General features: G+C 41.2%; 1 protein-coding gene across 2 annotated transcripts in view; it reads right to left on the bottom strand.

The window, feature by feature from the left end:
• LOC128697034 (glucocorticoid-induced transcript 1 protein) overlaps positions 1-21,102 on the bottom strand; it is a 638,463-nt gene that overhangs the window by 561,118 nt on the left and 56,243 nt on the right. For both annotated transcript variants that reach the window (XM_070088837.1, XM_070088846.1), the window contains exon 2: positions 16,645-16,744. In XM_070088837.1, coding sequence (XP_069944938.1) covers positions 16,645-16,744 — 100 coding nt within the window. The remainder of the gene's footprint in view (positions 1-16,644; positions 16,745-21,102) is intronic.

A 21,102-nucleotide genomic window follows, 5' to 3' on the forward strand; every position in this document is an offset into this window, starting at 1 on the left:
GTATTTGAATGGTCATTGGCACCACAGACTGGGCATTCGGCTATAGATCTGCAATATTTCGCTGGATGGCCAAATCGCCAGCAATTTCTACACTGTTGCGGTATAGGGATCACCTTTCAAACTTGTAACCGATGTCCTGCTACATAAACCGAGGATGGGAGTTCACGGCTGTCAAAAGTTAAACGAGCCACATAGCTAGGGTATCGTCTCCGCCCACGGGCAGGAAGAACATAAGTGTCTACCTTGAGGATTGGGAGATCTTGGAGTTCCAGATGTTCAAGAATGTCATTGCCACGTGTCTGGAAATTTTGTTGAACTATGGTATGGGATAGAATGACGGTACCACTACAAGAATTGAGGGAATGATGTTTTTCAATAGTGACAGGAACAGTATCGATATGGGAAAGAAGAGAAAGATCATGAGCATTCTGTACAGTGATGATGCACGTACCGCTCTTAAGAGCATGAAAAGAAATATCTTTACCAACATGGTGTAGGAGTGCCTTGCCAATGCTGTGGTCGGAAAGATAGGTGGTAGAGGAAGTCGGTCGTAAAGTGAAGAATTTAGTCCATTGTGCAGTCTGAAACTGAGCGTGGAAAGGGAGTGCAGGACGTGTCGATCTTTTCTGAGAAGAACGAGAAGGTGGAGAAGTATCATCAGCAGGTAATTGTCGTTGGTGTTTAGGCATGGGACCAGAGTTGGTCCGACGTGGAATGGGCCGGCGATTCGAAAATTGCCGCACTGTAGAGGGAGAGGCCGGAAGCATAGTCAAAGGAGAGTGGAGGTCAGATAAATCGAAGGAGTCAGTCAAGACCTCAGTACCTGAAGCGGGTGAGGAAACGGCACCGGCAAGAGGTACAGAGGCATGAGGAGTGTCCGAAGAGTGGTCCAAAGACGAGGTGGGGTCAGAACGGGGTGCGGTATCAAGAAGGAGCCCGGGGGTAGCAGGTTCATGGATTGGGTTCTCCATGGTTAGGTTACTTCTTTCTTTTTGTTTTTAAGAAAAAAAAAAGAAAAGAAAATAAAAATAAAAAAGAAGAATAAAAAAAGGGGGGACCGGGGAGGGATAGTTCCTAGGAGGAATGAAAGGGCCAGAAATCTCCCTCCGCGCCCAAGAGGACCTCAGCACTGCAAGTAGCGTAGATGCAGCATGGAACCCGTGCCATACCCTACCCATCATGCCAGTAAACCAGCAATCCGGGATAGCAACCTCACATCTGCCGAGCTACCTCGGTGGACAAAAGAGAGGGCGGCCAGATATCCGCCACAAAGCATACCTCCTTCAGCCACCACCCCCGGAAACCAAAAGGTGGCTTCCAGAGATACACCCGTCGCCCGAGAGTCACCCAAAGCCACCCTCTGGGATACCGGAGAGGGATCGGGACATCCCCAGGCAATCCAGATTCCACGGCAAACTACGCCACCGCCAAGAACCTCAACGGAATGGGATGGACCCCGGTACCCTTTCCCCTACCTAGGAACTAGCGTGCCTGTGGGAAAAAATCCCAAAGGCCAAAAAGGAAGGGCAAAAGGGAGGGGTGGGGAGGAGGAGGAAAGGAAAAAGGGGAGGATGGGGAGGATGGGATAGGGAAAGGGGGGATTGGGGGTAATTAGGTTCGGTCTGAGGAAGGAGACCGACAGGTCTAATTCCTCAGACCAAGAGCCTCTTCACCACAACAAGGAGCCCCCCTTGAAGAGGTATCTTCGATAGAATGCCTACTGTCTTAATGACTTTCTTAGAAATTTGTTGCTATGTGTGTCTGGAATTTGAGACTGCTGTCAAGGTGGAGTCCCAGAAATTTACCCTCCGTGAATCTAGAAATGGGTGATCCATTTATCATTATGTTAAGTCGTACACTTGCAGCCCTTTTTTCAAATTGCATGAAGTAGGTTTTGTCTATATTGTGAGTAAGCCTGTTGGTCGTAATCCAGGTAGATACTTTCTGTAATTCAGCATTTACCATTTACAGTATTAGTACGAGTGGATTTGGGTGAGAGAAGACGTTAGTAGTGTCGTCTGCAAATAATATGAGTTTGAGGAGTTTAGATGTGTTTGGTAGATCATTGATGTAAATGAGAAAGAGAAGTGGGCCAAGGACACTACCTTGTGGGACACCAACAGTGACTGGTTGTGTGGTAAAGTCATCTCCATTTGTGTATATATACTGGTTTCTGTTGCTAAGGTATGACTTTAGGTAGTTGAGTGCCCTCTTATTCCATAATGACTTAACTTTAGGAGCAATAAGTCACGATCAATTGTATCAAAAGCTTTTCGTAGATCAATGAAGATTCCCAGGGGGAATTCTTTTTTTCAAGTGCCATATATATTAGTTCTAGCATGTGTATTATAGCATCATTCGTGCTTTTTTTGGCCTGAATCCAAACTGACTGGGGTTGAGTATGTTGAGGGAGACTAGGTAGGAACAGATTTGTCTATGAATTAATTTTTCAAAAATTTTAGAAAGAAGGGGTAAGTTAGATATAGGCCTGTAGTTGTTCAGGTCAGGTGGATCACCGTTGTGGATCGGGGTGACCCTTGCTATTTTGAGAATTGAGGGGAAGGTGGATGATTCAATGGATTTGTTAAAGGGTTGCAGTAATTGGTGACAGTACATGAGAGCTTTTTTATACATAAAAGGTGGTAAGTTATTTGGAAATATAAACACACATGCAGTATAATGTGATCCTTTATTGACTACGTTTCGCCCACACAGTAGGCTTTTTCAAGTCACAAACAGATCTACCTGGGGTGGAAGGGACACGAGTACGTATTTATAGTCAGGTTCAAAATGCTGAGGTCAGGTGGAGAATGCTGCATCTGATGATGTACCGATTGGGGTTATAGAGTCTAAAATCTTGGGTAGCTTGGAAAGGAGGTTGGATAAGTTTGTGAGCAGACCTTCTACAGTGTTCTTCCATTCCTGTGTTCTCATGTGGGATAGCGATGAAGTTTCTTGGCAAGTGGTTCAGCTATGTTATAGAAGCCACTATTCTGGTTGAAGTTGTCGGATATAGAAATAAGTGATGATTCCAGGATTCTTCGGTATTGAGTGTTGTCTTCTGTGGCGATAAGTCTCAAGTTTCTGAAGTTTATCAAGTGGTTGTGTGAATTACGGTGTTGTACACAGGCATTCCTTGTGTCGTCAGACCTGCTTGCGTACTGGTGTTCTGAAATACGTGTTTGGAGGTCCCTTGATGTTTCGCCCACGTATAATTTGTTGCAGTCATTACAAGGGATTATGTATACCCCTGCAGAGGGTGGAAGCTTGTCCTGTCTATCACTGGTAATGTCCTTGATGGTCGTGGTTGTGGAGGTAGATACTTCGAATGAGGTATTGGAAAAGATGTTGGAAACGTGTTTGGCAATGGAGTTGGTGGGGAGGACTATGTATCTCTTCTCGGTAGTGTCTTCTCTGGGTGTGTTGAAGATGTTTAATGCCCGTCGTCTGCAGTCTCTGATGAAGTGACGAGGATAGTGGAGTTTAGAAAATACTTGTTCAATTATCGTGCATTCTTCTTCAAGAAACTCATTGCTGCAGATTCTGAGTGCACGCAGGAAGAAGCCTATAATTACACCACGTTTAGTTTTGGTGTCGTGGTGAGAGTAGAAGTGGAGAAGATCGTTTTGATTGGTGGGTTTTCGATAGACTTTAAAACGAAGTTCGTGGTCAGCTTTGCAGAGCAGAACATCAAGGAAAGGAAGAGTGTTGTCAACTTCTTCTTCAAGTGTGAACTGGATTGAAGGCTCGACCTGGTTGAGCTTGTCTTGGAGAGCTTGAACGTTGAAGCGTTTAGGAGTTATGAGGAGAATGTCGTCAACATAACGGAGCCAGGTGACAGACGAAGGAATAATGGTGGAGAAACGTTCGGCTTCTAGATGTTCCATGTATAGGTTCGCCAGGACCGCACTGAGTGGCGAACCCATGGGTAGTCCAAAAGTCTGCTGAAAGAGGTGATTTTTGAAAGAGAAACACGTAAAGCCAACACATACTTCAACAAGGTCGATGAAATCTCTGGCTGGAATGGGAAGATCAAGTGAATCGTCAATTTTCCTGCGCAAGAGATCGATGGCTTGTGTAGTAGGTACTTTGGAGAATAGGGAAGTGACGTCAAGGCTGGAAAGTTTCTTGTTCCTGATGTTGATGTTGCGAATGCGATTGAGAAGATCACCCGAGTGTTTGAGATGTGCTGGACTGATAGTGCCCAAGAGTTTAGAGAGGTGTTTTGCGAGAATTCCTGAGAGCTGGTGGGGAGCACTGCCTATTCCCGAGGATATGGGCCTCAGTGGGATACCAGGCTTGTGAGTTTTTGGCAGGCCGTACATTCTGGCAGGTCTGGGGTTGCTGGGCATGGTGTGCAGAAGTTTCTTCCCTTGTTCTGAGCCCCTCAGAATGCGGCGAGTCCTTTGAAGAAAAGTTTTAGTAAAGTTGTCCACTTGGTTAGTTGTGAGAGGTTTGTAGGTATCTGGGTCATTAAGTAGATTGAGCATTTTGTTCCTGTAATCGTCAGTGTTCATGATAACAACACCACCTCCTTTATCAGCGGTGGTGACCCTGATGGTCGTGTCTTCTGCTAAACCTTTGAGTGCATTGATGTAACGTCGAGGTATGACTGGGGAGCTGCGTGTTGAGATGGCTGCTGAGATGATGCCTTGAAGACAGCCTTTTTGGAAGTCGGAGTCATTATGTCTGTAGTTTTTTGGCGATGAAATTGAGGTCTTGTTTAGGTTTCATGACCATCAGGGTCACCACCGCTGATAAAGGAGGTGGTGTTGTTATCATGAACACTGACGATTACAGGAACAAAATGCTCAATCTACTTAATGACCCAGATAGCTACAAACCTCTCACAACTAACCAAGTGGACAACCTTACTAAAACTTTTCTTCAAAGGATTCGCCGCATTCTGAGGGGCTCAGAACAAGGGAAGAAACTTCTGCACACCATACCCAGCAACCCCAGACCTGCCAGAATGTACGGCCTGCCAAAAACTCACAAGCCTGGTATCCCACTGAGGCCCATATCCTCGGGAATAGGCAGTGCTCCCCACCAGCTCTCAGGAATTCTCGCAAAACACCTCTCTAAACTCTTGGGCACTATCAGTCCAGCACATCTCAAACACTCGGGTGATCTTCTCAATCGCATTCGCAACATCAACATCAGGAACAAGAAACTTTCCAGCCTTGACGTCACTTCCCTATTCACCAAAGTACCTCCTACACAAGCCATCGATCTCTTGCGCAGGAAAACTGACGATTCACTTGATCTTCCCATTCCAGCCAGCGATTTCATCGACCTTGTTGAACTATATGTTGGCTTTACATGTTTCTCTTTCGAAAATCACCTCTTTCAGCAGACTTTTGGACTACCCATGGGTTCGCCACTCAGTGCGGTCCTGGCGAACCTATACATGGAACATCTAGAAGCCGAATGTTTCTCCACCATTATTCCTTCGTCTGTCACCTGGCTCCGTTATGTTGACGACATTCTCCTCATAACTCCTAAACGCTTCAACGTTCAAGCTCTCCAAGACAAGCTCAACCAGGTCGAGCCTTCAATCCAGTTCACACTTGAAGAAGAAGTTGACAACACTCTTCCTTTCCTTGATGTTCTGCTCTGCAAAGCTGACCACGAACTTCGTTTTAAAGTCTATCGAAAACCCACCAATCAAAACGATCTTCTCCACTTCTACTCTCACCACGACACCAAAACTAAACGTGGTGTAATTATAGGCTTCTTCCTGCGTGCACTCAGAATCTGCAGCAATGAGTTTCTTGAAGAAGAATGCACGATAATTGAACAAGTATTTTCTAAACTCCACTATCCTCATCACTTCATCAGAGACTGCAGACGACGGGCATTAAACATCTTCAACACACCCAGGGAAGACACTACCGAGAAGAGATACATAGTCCTCCCCACCAACTCCATTGCCAAACACGTTTCCAACATCTTTTCCAATACCTCATTCCAAGTATCTACCTCCACAACCACGACCATCAAGGACATTACCAGTGATAGACAGGACAAGCTTCCACCCTCTGCAGGGGTATACATAATCCCTTGTAATGACTGCAACAAATTATACGTGGGCGAAACATCAAAGGACCTCCAAACACGTATTTCAGAACACCAGTATGCAAGCAGGTCTGACGACACAAGGAATGCCTGTGTACAACACCGTAATTCACACAACCACTTGATAAACTACAGAAACTCGAGACTTATCGCCACAGAAGACAACACTCAATACCGAAGAATCCTGGAATCATCACTTATTTCTATATCCGACAACTTCAACCAGAATAGTGGCTTCTATAACATAGCTGAACCACTTGCCAAGAAACTTCTTCATCGCTATCCCACATAAGAACACAGGAATGGAAGAACACTGTAGAAGGTCTGCTCACAAACTTATCCAACCTCCTTTCCAAGCTACCCAAGATTTTAGACTCTATAACCCCAATCGGTACATCATCAGATGCAGCATTCTCCACCTGACCTCACCATTCTGAACCTGACTATAAATACTCGCGTCCCTTCCACCCCAGGTAGATCTGTTTGTGACTTGAAAAAGCCCACTGTGTGGGCAAAACGTAGTCAATAAAGGATCACATTATACTGCATATGTGTTTATATTTCCATTGTGTCGGTATTTTATACCATTTATTTCCATGGTAAGTTATTTAGGTCTCCTGCCTTGTTCTTACGTGTTCTGATGATGAGGAAGATTTCAGCTGGGTTAGTTGGTGACAAAAATAAAGTATTTGGATAGTTGCCAGTGAGGTAGTCTGTTGGGCGAGTGTTTGAGCTTGGGATTCTGCTCGCTAGATTTTTCCTATGCTCCTTCTCCCTCTGCTATAGCTCTGCCCACTTTGTAACGATGCCAAATGGCGAATTAAATAGTATATTAGAAAGAAAAAATAAAATAAAAATGAAACTCCAACTTGATAACTTTATTTTAATTTGCATAGCTCTTATATCTACCGTCCTGCCAAGTGAGTGTAAAACGAAAGCTTGTAATTGTTTTACATGATGGTAGGATTGCTGGTGTCCTTTTTTCTGTCTCATAAACATGCAAGATTTCAGGTACGTCTTGCTACTTCTACTTACACTTAGGTCACACTACACATACATGTACAAGCATATATAGTATATACACACCCCTCTGGGTTTTCTTCTTTCTTTCTAGTTCTTGTTCTTGTTTATTTCCTCTTATCTCCATGGGGAAGTGGAACAGAATTCTTCCTCCGTAAGTCATGCGTGTTGTAAGAGGCGACTAAAATGCCGGGAGCAAGGGGCTAGTAACCCCTTCTCCCATATAAATTACTAAATTTAAAAAGAGAAACTTCCGTTTTTCTTTTTGGGCCGCCCTGCTTTGGTGGGATACGGCCGATTTGTTGGAAAAAAAAAATCTTATATATTACAGAAAACAAGAAGAAAGTAAAATACACATAAAAGTTAAGCTTACAGAAAAACAGCTTAAGAATCTGGCAACATTTTAGTATAAGTATCATCTTTGTACTATGTTTCTACAAAGAATTACAGTCATTTTACAAAAATTATTTTTATTATGCAGCAAATAATATACATCTGAACATGAGGAATTTTCAGAATTTTTTTCCAACTTTTTTAATTTTTCTGTCTATTACATTAAATTCACCATCTAACATCGTTACGAAGAGGGAGGAGCTAAATGAGAGATGGAGAGGTAAGCAGTAGCATTCAGTATCTAGTTAGTCGTCATGGGCATCAGATGTTAGCCATGGCGCTAATAAAATGTTGTGTAATTATACTAATATTAGTAATAAAGGTTATCTATTTTACATTTATTCCAAATTGATATCAGAAACATGATAAATACCCTAGAACTGTAATAAAGATGCTGAAATGAATAATATATGCCATATTATGTGAATGGGGTAGAGGTGGAGGCTGCTGCTCTGGGATAAGATCATAAGATAGATACGTTGTCTCGTCTGTGCCTCCGGTCTATAACGAAAGAAAACGGTGTTTACATCAGGGGAAACACTCTTAGATCACTCTTGTCATAAGAAAAAAATGCAAAAATAGCATTTATTATAATTTATAATAATAATAATTATGATAATTTATAATAATAAATTATTTGTAATAAAGTTGGTAGAATTACCGACAATATGTAAAGTAAAAGGACAAGTGCAACTAATGTGACATTTTACCGTGGCAACGTTTCGCTCTCCAGGAGCTTTATCAAGCCGTTACAAACAGTACATGGACACAGAGGGTATATATAGGCTCAGAGTGAGATGCAATACTGGTGGCAGCAGAGGCAGTGGCAGTGGCAGCAGCAGCAGCAGTAGCAGCAGTACAATATGTTAGAACAATTAACTTGCACTTGAGTAAACGATATAAAAGCTATTACTTGGGAAATATAAAAATTGGTTAGGCAAATATTTCTATTGGAGGCTGGATAGAGAAGGCCTGTTTATATGTTCATTCTCTGCAAATGTGCTTGTGTAGTATTAACAGGAGAGACTATGTGATGGCAAGATTTACTGTTTCCAGGAGGATTCTTGCTAAGACCTCAGAGATGGTGAAGCTGCCTTTGTTTTATTTAGTTGTATTAGAAACAGCTATTAGTGAAGATTCAAGGCACTTGCGTCTGCGGAAATTAGTTTCTTTGATCACTAGTTGGGCTTCCCTGAACTTCATGAGATGATTGGTGGAATATCGGTGTTGTACACAGGCGTTGTTCAAGTTATCGTTCCTACATGCATAAATGTGTTCATTGAGGCAGGTGTCGAGGTTTCTTGCTGTTTCACCTACATAAATCTTGTCGCAGCCTCCACAGGGTATAGTGTAAACCCCTGCGTTGACTGGTTTGTGGTGCTTGAATTTTGTTCTGGTTAGATCCTTTATCGAAGTGCTGGAAGCGATGGCGACTCTGGTGTTAGCTTGTGAAAGTACTTTAGAAACGTACAGTGCAACCTGGCTGTTGGGAAGAATTATAACTTTGTTGGGAGTGGTGTTGGTGCGTGGAGAATTAACCCTTTCAGGGTCTGTCCCGTAGATCTACGGCTTTACGTTCAGGGTCCAAACCGTAGATCTACGCCATGAGCTCAGCTCACTCTGATAAACTGTGAGTGGTACATTTGGGCCTAGATATGAGAGAATACATCTATGTGGTATGTGTGCACCACATAAAACAGATCCTGCAGCACACTGTGTATAATGAGAGAAAAAAAATGAAATCATGATTTTTCGATTAAAACAGCAACTTTGCAGTGTTTTTTCGTATGTTTTTTATAGTTGTATTTGCGATTTCTTGGTCTCATTTGATAGAATGGAAGACATATTACAGAAATAGAGATGATTGTGATTGGTTTTAGCATTGGAAATGGCTTGAAACTGAGCTCAAAGTAGCGGAAATGTTAAATTTTTGCCGATATTCAAGAGTAAACAAATGACCTCACACGTCTAATACACGTCAGCTGGTGGGTCTAATATACATTCACAAATATGGTGATGATATTTATACAATTATTACAGTATTGCATAACAGTAAATCTTCTATTTTTTGGTGTGAATAAAAATTCATTATGTGAATAAAAAATCAAAATGGAATTTATTTGTAAAGCCTCAAAAGATAACTAATGAACAGAGGAAATGTTAGTTTAGTGCCAGGAATGCCTACATTGTGCATTCTAGACCCTATTTTGAAATTGGAATATTTTGAACTTTGTGTTAAATTGGCCAAATTAACAATTTCCGATCACTTTATTTTGTAGTTGAAACAGTTGACTTGGCGATTTCTTGTGCTCAATCGATAGAATAGAAGTAATACTAGTGAAATAGCTAAGAATTTGGTTGATTGGAATAATGTAATTGGCCTAAAATGGGAGTCAAAGTCGGCAAAATAGCCGATTCGTAAATATCGCTGACACATCAAAATTCGCGAGAGCATAATTTCGTCAATTTTCCATCAAATTTCGTACTTTTTGTTTTATTACCTTCACAAAAAGATTCTCTACGATTTCATAAGAAAAAATAAATTTTTTTTTTGAAAATTCTTGGACACTGGTGCGTGACTCCAGATTTGGGCCTTGGACCCTGAAAGGGTTAATGATCTGAAGGGCTCTTTTCTTGCAGTCTCTGATGAAAAAGGAAGGAAAATGTAAATCTGTGACAAGGAATGTACAGTGGACCCCCGGTATTCGATACTAATCCGTTCCTGAGAGTTTATTTATTTATTTATTTATTTATTTATTTATTTATTTATTTACAATTTGAGCACACATACAGAGGTACAAAAAAATACAGATCAAATACTGAAAATATCGAGAAGCGAATCAATTTTCCCCATAAGAAATAATGGAAATCATATTAATCCGTGCAAGACACCCAAAAGTATGAAAAAAAATATTTTACCACATGAAATATTAAGCTTAATGCAATAGAATAATTACAATAACAACAATAACAATAGAATACGTAATTGACATTTACCGTTAACCCTTTGAGGGTCGACAGGCCCTCTCCGAGACTCGTTCTCAGGGTCGGCCAAATTTAAAAAAAAAAAATTTCTTATGAAAAGATAGAGAATCTTTTCCCGGTCATAATGACACCAAAAATATGAAATTTGATGGAAAACTTATGGAATTATGCTCTCGCAAAGTTAGCGGTCTCGGCGATGTTTACGGATTGGCGATTTTGCCCACTTTGAGCCCCATTTTCGGCCAGTTCAATTCAATTCAATTCAAAGTTTATTCTCTATAAAGATTACAATGTTGAATTTACAGAATTTGGTTGTTGTGTGGTTTACATGTAGTTAAATAATGATTACAGAGTGTACCACTAGAACGCCTAGCATGGCTAGGCATTTCTGGCAGACTTAGTTTAATTCTTTATTTTAAAATATTACAAAGTATGAGGTAAGTTGGTATTATGGCTAAGTGACTAAATACTAGTTTGTGAGTTTAGCAATGTGAATACAAGTCGACAAAAAACATGAATATTTCGCTAGAACTCCATTTTTTCTATTGAATGAGTGCAAGAAACCACCCATTTACCAATTTCAACTATCCAGTACAGTGGTCAGAATTTAGCAATTTTGCCAATTTCACACAAATTTCAAAAGATGCCAATTTCCGAATAGGGTCCAGAACAAACAAGAAATACATTCCTGGCACTAAAATGACATTTCCTCTGTTCATTAGTCACGTCTCAAGGCCCCTCTTACATTCTTTTGCTTTCCACTTTGAATTTTTATTCTCACAAAAAATAGAAGATTTACTGTTATGCGGACTACTGCATTAGTGTAAAAAATGGTATGAATCATATTGGCGCACTTGCAAAAGAATATTAGACTCACCAGTTGACGTGTATTGGACGCTTGGCATGATTTGTTTACTTTTGAACTTTGGTAAAAATCGAACATTTCTGCTACTTTGATCTCAATTTCAAGGTACTTTTCATTGTAAAACCAGTCAAAATCATCTCAATTTCTATGATATGCCTTCCATTATATAAAATGAGACCAAGAAAACTAGAATACAACAATAAATACCATACGAAAATACAGTGCAAAGTCGCTGCTTTATTCCAAAAAAAACGGTCAAAGTTTTTTTTTTCTCATTATGCACTGTGTGCTGCAGGATTTTTTTTATACTGTGCACACTGACCACATAGACCCATTCTTTCATATGGAGGCCTACCAGCTTTCTCCCACAAGATTTGAGGGCACTAAAATTTAGGCATACTAGTACGTCAGAAACCCTGGGTCGTAAGCCGTACTAGTACGTCCGAAACCCTCAAAGGGTTAATGAAGATCTGGTGATGATTAATGGGATGGGAGGAGGGGAGAGTGTGGATGGTGTTAGTGTTTAGAAGGGGAATCCCCTTCCATTAGGACTTGAGGTAGCAAGTCCTTTTCCAGGGTTACTTCCCTTCTTTTAATGCCACTAGGACCAGCTTGAGAGTCACTGGACCTCTGTCGCACAACAAATCTGTCCATAGAGCTCTGTACCTCCCGTTCCTTTATGATTTGTCTAAAATGGGCCACAACATTGTCATTGTAATAGTCACCAGCACGGCTTGTAATAGCTGTGTTAGGGTGATTTTCATCCATAAAGGTTTGCAGTTCAACCCACTTTGCACACATTTCCTTAATTTTTGAAGTAGGCACAATGGATTCCACAACTGGCATAGGCTTCTCAGGGTTAGCCCCAAACCCTTCAAAATCTTTCTTAATTTCCATACTAATTCTCACCCTTTTTATCACAGGGTTGGCACTAGAAGCTTTCTTGGGGCCCATGGTGACTTATTTTGCAGAAACAAGCACCAAAAACAGTGATAATATGGAATGTACCGAATGTATGGAATGTACTGAATGTTCCAAGGAGATACTATAGGCGAAAGTATACACACATAGGATGTTCTAAGGTGGTGTATAACTGGAGAGTCTTGAGGGGAAAAGCCCAGGCCTTCCTGTTGAGTCTATGCCTAGGGTGGAAGTGAGAAGGAGGCCTGCGGCTAACCACTCACATGAGCGTGACTCGTTATGTCATAGCTAGCCATGGGCAACCTAGCCATTTACTCATCATCTGTTTCATTTTTATGGGACAATGTCAGTTATATAGCCTAAGCAGTCTGTTTAGAAATATGTCTATCCAATCATCGATACCATTATCCTCGGAGAATTCTGTAGGCCAGTCAATCGTACCTAGCTCTGTTGTGAAGTTCCTTATTGAGGCCTCGTCATAGAGTCTAAAAGAGACCTTGTTGTATTCCAGTGGTTGTTTACCAATGTTTGTTAACAGGAAGGTGGGGTAGTGGTCTGTAGTGCTGTCTGCGATTATTCCTGATTTAAGGGGGGCTAGTATATTGGTCCGTATGTGGTCTATTATGGTTGCACTTGTCTCAGTTAACCTGGTTGGTTTTGTAATAGTTGGTATGAGTAGTGTGTTCTTCATATTGTTGATGAAATCTGTTACTGGCTAGTCATCTGTTAGACTAAGGTTAATGTTAAAGTCTCCAGGTAGGAGAAGGTGATGCTTGTTCATTTGGTTGTTTGTGATTAGTGTGTTTAATTTATCGCTAAAATCTGGAATGTTTGTATGAGGCATCTGGTAAATGGCACCGATTGCCATAGGACTCTTAAGGTTTTTTGTAGTAAAATTTGCAATTCATCACTACAGCAAGTGGTGTTACAACATGACAGTTCATTCGAGTAATAGATGGCAATACCACTCCCAACTTGGTATGGTCTGCAGTTGTGGATTGCTGTGTATCCTGGTAGCTGGTATATATCCATTGTGTCCTGATTAAAATAATTAGCAAACAGATACAACAATGGTAAAATAAAGCAAAGGAAAATGTTCAACAGAAGAGAATAATAACTATTAATGTACCCTGTACTGAAAGGGTAATAGTACAAAAGAATACATTAAGTCCCAACAAGAGGCACAGCATTACACAAAACATGTGTACACAAAGGGATCAATCCACAAGATAGTTTTCTTCTTCCTTGGTTGTGCTTTCACTGAAGATCAGGAGGGATAATCATTTATGTACAGTGGTACTCCAAGTTTTGAACTTCCTTCGTTCCAGAAGGCTGTTCGAGTGACGTTACCGAACGAATTTGTTCCCATAAGGAATAATGTAAATTAGATTAGTCCGTTTCAGACCCCCAAAAATACACTTACATAATTGGTCGAGTTGGGAGCAGTTCGAAACTCGGGGTACCACTGTACCTAAGAAAACTAAAATAATACACAAATAAGCCGCACATAGAAGAGAGGAGCTTACGACGATTTTTCGGTCCAACTTGGACCATTTACAAAGTCACACTAACAAGAAGTAGAGCAGGACGGGTATATATAGGAAGAAAGCAGCAGCAGCAGCAGCAGCAGCAGCGGCAGCGGCAGCAGCAGCAGCAGTAGAGATGGAAGGAAGTAGTAATGGGGAAGTAAGGAGGAGGAGCCAGTCAAATACAAAGAAAGGGGAGCACTGCAAGGGAGCTAGGTGCCCACAGAGGGAGAGCAAGAACACAGAGGTGGGGGGAGGGGAAATAATGAAATAAATAATGAAGGAACAGAAACACAAGACAGAAGAAAGAAAGACAACCCAGAAGAGAAAAGGAAAGAGGAAAGGGGAAGAGGAAGAAGAAGAAAACAGGAGGAATCAGGTTAAGTCACGGGTGTTCTGAAGTTTGGAGCATTTTACAATGTAGTGGGAGAGGAAGGCATCTACAGAGACGAAGCCAGGACTAAGATTCATACAAGAAAGTTGTGCATTAGGGAGGATTCAACCAAATGGCGACTGTTAAAGTTGGAAGTAGGGAAGACAGTTTTAGCAGAAGACCAGTCAATAGGATGGCTGTGATCTCTGACGTGACAGAAAAGAGCATTGTTAGTGTCGGCAAGCCTAACACTATTTTTGTGCTCCCTAAGTCTGTCAGAAAGAGATCGGCCAGTTTCTCCAAAGTATTGAAGAGGACAGGAGGAGCAAGAAATTGAGTAGACACCAGGAACATCTGTAGAGGGAGGAGAGGTATGAACGAGATTAGTGCAAAGAGTGTTAGTCTGGAGGAAAGTAAGCTTGATGTCTAAGGGACGGAGAGAATTATTGAGATTAGAAAGACTGGAAATGTAGGGAAGGCAGAGGACAAAAGAGTTCCCAGGAGTAGAGAGTTTGGGAAAGAAGAAATTACGTTTAGCACGTGAGAGGGCAGAGTCTATGAAATGGGAAGGGTAGCCAAGATGGGAAAACAAATTATGAAGAGTGGAAATTTCTGCTGGAAGGAACCGAGGATCACAGATGCGGAGGGCACGGAGAAAGAGGGAGATAAAAACACTTTTCTTGACAGCGGAAGCACGACAGGAAAAGCAGTGAATGTACATGCCACTGTGCACAGGTTTGCGGTAAACGGAAAAGGAAAAACCTGTATCTGAGCGGTGGACATGGACATCAAGGAAAGGAAGCAAGGAAATAGATTATCATTCAGCTTTAAACTTGCTGGAAGGGGCAAGATTATTAAGAGCTTCAAGGAAAGGTTGGAAGAGACTGGAGTCATGAGGCCACAGAGAGAAGATGTCATCCACATAGCAGAGCCAGAGTGAAGGGCGCACATCAATGGTAGGAACAACAGTCTCGAAGTATTCCATGTAAAGATTAGCAAGGACAGGAGAGAGAAGAGAGCCCATAGCAACACCGTAGGTTTGAGAATAATATTTCCCTTGGAAGGAAAAGGAATTAGAGTCCACACAGAGGTAGGTAAGATCAAGAAAGACATCAATAGGTGTAGGGAGATGAAGAAACCCTTCATGGGCCTTCTCTCTAAGAAAATCAAGGACATCATCAAGAGGGACATTGGTGAAGAGGGACTTAACGTCAAGACTAAGCATCTTACAGGTCGGGAGAGAGCGAACCCATTCAATGAAGTCTTGAGAGTGATGGAGGTGGGCAGGAGAAAAAGTACCAAGAAAGGGAGTGACGGTTTTGGCCAGCCAAGAAGCAAGAGAATAAGAGACAGAACCTCTGGAGGATATGATAGGACATAGAGGAAAATCAGGTTTATGAGTTTTGGGAAGGCCATAGAAATAGGGAAGAGAGGGACAGATGACACGAAACCGTTGAACAAGGTCAAAGTCAGGAGGACAGAGGTCGGAGAGAGTCCTTAGTTTCCTGTTGAAAGTTCTCTTGATGCAATCAAGAGGGTTGGAAACGAGAGGAGTGTAGGTACGTGAGTCAGAGAGCCAGACATCAGCTTTACAGAGGTAATCCTCGCGATCACGGATAACTACCGAATTACCTTTGTCAGAAGATAGTATGACAATGTTAGTGTTAGATTTAAGAGAAGAAAGGGCAAGTTGGTAACAGCGCAGAAGGTGGTGGTTCTTAGAAAACAGACTATCAAGAGCAGGAAGGAGAGCACCACGAAAAGTGGACAAGTCAGGAAGATTACGGGAGCGAGACTGATGAAAAGAATCAAAAGAGCTAATCAGGGCAATACCAGTGCGAGGGGTAGGCAAAGTGGCAAAAGAAAGGCCATAACCAAGAAGTTCAAGCTCATATTAAGAGAGTGAGACAGAAGACAAGTTAGTAACACAGTCAGTGAGGGAGAATTTAGACCAAGGGCTAGCTGAGATGAAACGCTGAAGTTTATTCTGTAGTTCAGAAGAATGAATTTGTGTATTCAGGCAAGCAGTGTCAAAGGCAATGGTAGAGAGAAGGTTACAGAGATCTTGTGGTAGAGCTGCAAAGAGAGCACGTTGACACTGACGGAAAGTAAAGAAGGCATCTTCAACCTGAGACTTGGTAGAAAGAATGAACTGTTGAAGTAGGAGACGGGCATGATCAGGAAAGGGAGTGCCCAGTGGGTTGGGTTTCAGGAAATGGGAGAAGGAAGGGGGGGGGGCAGAACTTGTTCAGCAAGACAGTCATGTAGGAAACGAAGCTGATTCTTACAACCCGTCCTGCTCTACTTCTCGTTAGTGTGACTTTGTAAATGGTCCAAGTCAGACCAAAACGTCGTCACAAGCTCCTCTCTTCTATGTGTGGGTTATTTGTGTATCGTTCCAGTCATGGTATTGTGCCTTTTTTTGTTAAAACTAAAATAATTACACATTATGAATGAAGAGTTAAAATTCTACCAGAACTTACCTTTACAAGTTACAGCAGTACTCAAGTCAAGACCTGGAGTGATTTCAGTATCTGGGGAAATCCTATTCCTCAGTCTCAGTGGGCTTGTTCGGTGCATTGCCTGAAAATATAACTTATATAAAAATGATGAATAAACATGCATCACATTCAAAATCATAAAAGTACAAGAAAGAATTGACAGGGAAGACTCACTCAACACATCATTAACCCATAAACGGTCCAAACGTATATACATGTTCTTACCACTAGCGCCCCAAAAGTATGTATACATTTTATTTTTCCTGCCTCCAAATTTGGCACTATTGGCCTGAGATGCCTGGTCAGCATAGAATGGGTCGTAACACTAAGTGTGCACCATATTAAAAAAAATCTGTGACCACTCAGTACCTTGTGGAAGTGCCAGTTAAACTGAGAGCCAGCTAGAGCAAACAGTGCGGCAAACACCAAGGATTCATTGATGTAATGTCATATTAACACTCACCTTTTAGGAAGAAAACTATGTTAACCCCAAGTTTACAGTCTGTCTATCTATGTCTATCTGTCTCTATCTCTTTTTATCTGTCTCACAGGTACACACAAATACAATTATACATAGTGTAAATTACCTAGGATAACCTAAAAAATCCAAAGTGCTATACTGTACTTGTAGATATAATGTATAAGAATACCTGTTGTTTCACAGTGGCTCTCTCTGAGACAGAGAGAGACAAGCAGAGATGGATAATCAGACACAGAGATATGAGCTCATCAAATGTCACCCCTTACCTCTGCACCCTCGCTGGTGCCCATCAAATGTCATCCCTTATCTCATCACTGCCCTCCCGGATGCTTGTCACTGACACTTGTCTTACACATTGCTTCAAGGGAACTTCTTCCTTCTTCCTCCTCCTCCTTCTTCTATACTCCCATGTATCCAAAATATTGCTGGGACCTATAAATACTCTGTATATATACCTAGACAATAGTAAATGACCAAGGCAGGTGTAAATGTCCACCTGTCTATGTGTTTGTGACAATCTGAGTACAATTTCAGTACCTAATACAGTGGACCCTCAACCAGCGATATTAATCCGTACCTGAGAGCTCATCATTAATCAAAATAATCGTTAGTCAAGTTAATTTTCCCCATAAGAAATAATGGAAATCAAATTAATCCGTGCAAGACACCCCAAAGTATTGAAAAAAAAAATTTTTACCACATGAAATATTAATTTTAATACACACAAACTGAAGAAGACATGCACAGTTACATGACACTTACCTTTATTGAAGATCTGGTGATGATTGATGGGATGGGAGGAGGGGAGACCGTTGATCTTGTTAGTGTTTAGAAGGGGAATCCCCTTCCATTAGCACTTGAGGCAGCAAGTCTTTTTCTGGGGTTACTTCCCTTGTTCTTTTAATGCCACTAGGACCAGCTTCAGAGTCACTGGACTTCTGTCGCACAACATATCTGTCCATAGAGGCCTGTACCTCTCGTTCCTTTATCCTAAAGTGTTTCACAACATTGTCAGTGTAATAGTCACCAGCACAGCTTGCAATAGCTGTGTGAGGGTGATTTTCATCAAAAAAGGTTTGCACTTTAAGCCACTTTGCACACATTTCCTTAATCTTTGAAGTAGATAACTTCTTCAATTTCTCTCTCCCCTCCTCAGAAGCAGTTTCCTCAGGTGTGGCCTCTTACTGTTGAAGATGATCTAGCAGCTCATCAGTGGTTTGTTCTTCATTGTCCTCCTCCACCAACTCTTCCACATCCTCCCCACTAACCTCACCAATATGAGCACTAGTTCCAGGCATTTTTTCCTGTTCACCTGGGTGTTAGTCAACTGTTGTGGGTCGCATCCTGGGGGACAAGATTAAGGACCACAATGGAAATAAGTTAGACAGTCCTCGATGATGCACTGACTTTCTTGGGTTATCCTGGGTGGCTAACCATCCAGGGTTAATCGTTTCTCGGTAATTGTTTCACGTTAAGCCACACCAACAACACTCTCTCCACATCTTCGAGTAATACAGCTGATGGTGGTGCAGCAACAACAACAGCTGACTGTGGTGCAGCAGCAGCTGCACCTTTGGCAAGAACAGCTTCCTTGATTGCCGTTTTCTTACCCACAATAGTAGCGATGGTTGATTGGGGTTTATTATACAACCTGACCAGCTCAGAGACACGCACTCCACTTTCATACTTAGCAATGATCTCTTTCTTCATCTCCATAGTAATTCTCACCCTTTTTGCTGTAGGGTTGGCACTAGAAGCTTTCTTGGGGCCCATGGTGATTTATTTTGCAGGTACAATCACTACAATGGCTGTGATAATATGAAATGTTCCAGTTGTTGTATGTTTGGAAGCGACCGCAGTGGCTGGCTGGCTTGTAAACACTGACACCCAAGGGACAAGTGAGGCGCGCTCAGGCCAAAGTGGACGCGTATGGTACGGAACGAATAGCGCTGGTCGGGTTTTTAAGCACTAGTTGAGGCAAAATTTTTGCGTTTAAATGTATCGCTAGTTAGATTTATCGTTAATCGATGCCATCGCTGGTTAAGGGTCCACTGTATTAATGTCAGAACAAAGATTAGCTATGAAATGACAAGAACTACAATAAATTATAATTATCAGAACATAAAAATTATATAAAATATAAAAATGAGAAAAAATGGTACATCGGCAACACTTCTGCAAGCGGTAGGACTCGATGTTGCCGTCAGGTGAGCATTAAGTGCCAACTTTGCAGCCTCATATCTCAGTAAGTACAGACCCTAATTTTTTTATTTTAATCCTATAAAGCTCAGAAAATTTTTCTCTTTATTTCAATGAAAAAAAAAAATTTTTTTTTTACTTTTCAAAATATTCAGGGCACTGGGCGAGAGAACGTATATATATATTTGGGTCGTTTAGGGGTTAACAGGCACAACAAATGACAATTACTATCAAATGAGAAACAAGAAGTGCCAACAGAATACAAGAAAGGTTTTTCTTCACAAACAGTGATAAAACAATGGAATGGAATGGGTTGCCAGAGGAAGCAGTAGGTACTACAGCCACTGGAAACTAACATCTTTATTACTATAAGCTCCTATATCAATCACTGTTAGTTGCAAAGGAATACAAGGTATTACAGTTTTTGGATTACACATTTATATGCAATTTTTAAAAAACCCTAGTTATGCAGAGCATTTCTGGCATACAAAAGAGTATTTAAAAATTACTTAATAAGTACTAATACATGTATAGGTATGTAGATAAAACTATTCAGTGGAATGGAAATAAGTGATAATTTTGTGTATACATTTCTGTAAATTGGTAGTTTGGAAGTTAGGAGGAGGTGCGGGATTACCAAAACTGTTGTCCAGAGGGCTGAGGAAGGGTTGTTGAGGTGGTTCGGACATGTAGAGAGAATGGAGCGAAACAGAATGACTTCAAGAGTGTATCAGTCTGTAGTGGAAGGAAGGCGGGGTAGGGGTCGGCCTAGGAAGGGTTGGAGGGAGGGGGTAAAGGAGGTTTTGTGTGCGAGGGGCTTGGACTTCCAGCAGGCATGCGTGAGCGTGTTTGATAGGAGTGAATGGAGACAAATGGTTTTTAATACTTGACGTGCTGTTGGAGTGTGAGCAAAGTAACATTTATGAAGGGATTCAGGGAAACCGGCAGGCCGGACTTGAGTCCTGGAGATGGGAAGTACAGTGCCTGCACTCTGAAGGAGGGGTGTTAATGTTGCAGTTTAAAAACTGTAGTGTAAAGCACCCTTCTGGCAAGACAGTGATGGAGTGAATGATGGTGAAAGTTTTTCTTTTTCGGGCCCCCCGGCCTTGGTGGGAATCGGCCGGTTTTAAAAAAAAAAAAAAAAAAAAAAAAAAAAAAAAAAAAATAATAAAAAAATAAAGTAATTATTAATTTAAATGAAGAATTTGCAATATAATAAACAGCAAATAAAAAAATGTTCAACATAATAAACATTTATGAAAGTTGTATAAAAATTTTCATCCAGTTCAGGTGTTTCTTGGCACTATTTCTGAAGCTACTGGTACACAAATAACTTTTAAATTCTTTTGCCGAGTTGTTTTATATTTAGAGTCCATTAATTTGCACAGATTTAATTCATCTTGGGTTGTGCACATGGAATATTAGAGATTTAATTCTGCCAGTGTGCTTGTGCATTCTGTTGCAGCTCTCCAGGAACACTGAGTTAACATTAGCAATGAGTTTTCACTATAAAGGATATGAAAGGCACAATACTGTATCTGGAACAATACACAAATAACCTGCACATAGGAGAATGAAACTTGTGACAATGTTTCAGTCTGTCTTGGAACACTAACTCATCACTCCCATAACAATCGGTGCCTTTCTAAAAACCTGTGCACAAAAGATTATATTCCTTTACAAGAGCACAAAGCATCCTCAACCCCTGCCAATTTGGCTTCAGGAGAAGCAAAAGCACAAATAACACAACTGTAAAAATG

The sequence above is a fragment of the Cherax quadricarinatus genome, chromosome 2 (assembly GCF_038502225.1).
Source record: "Cherax quadricarinatus isolate ZL_2023a chromosome 2, ASM3850222v1, whole genome shotgun sequence".
Lineage (NCBI taxonomy): Eukaryota > Metazoa > Arthropoda > Malacostraca > Decapoda > Parastacidae > Cherax > Cherax quadricarinatus.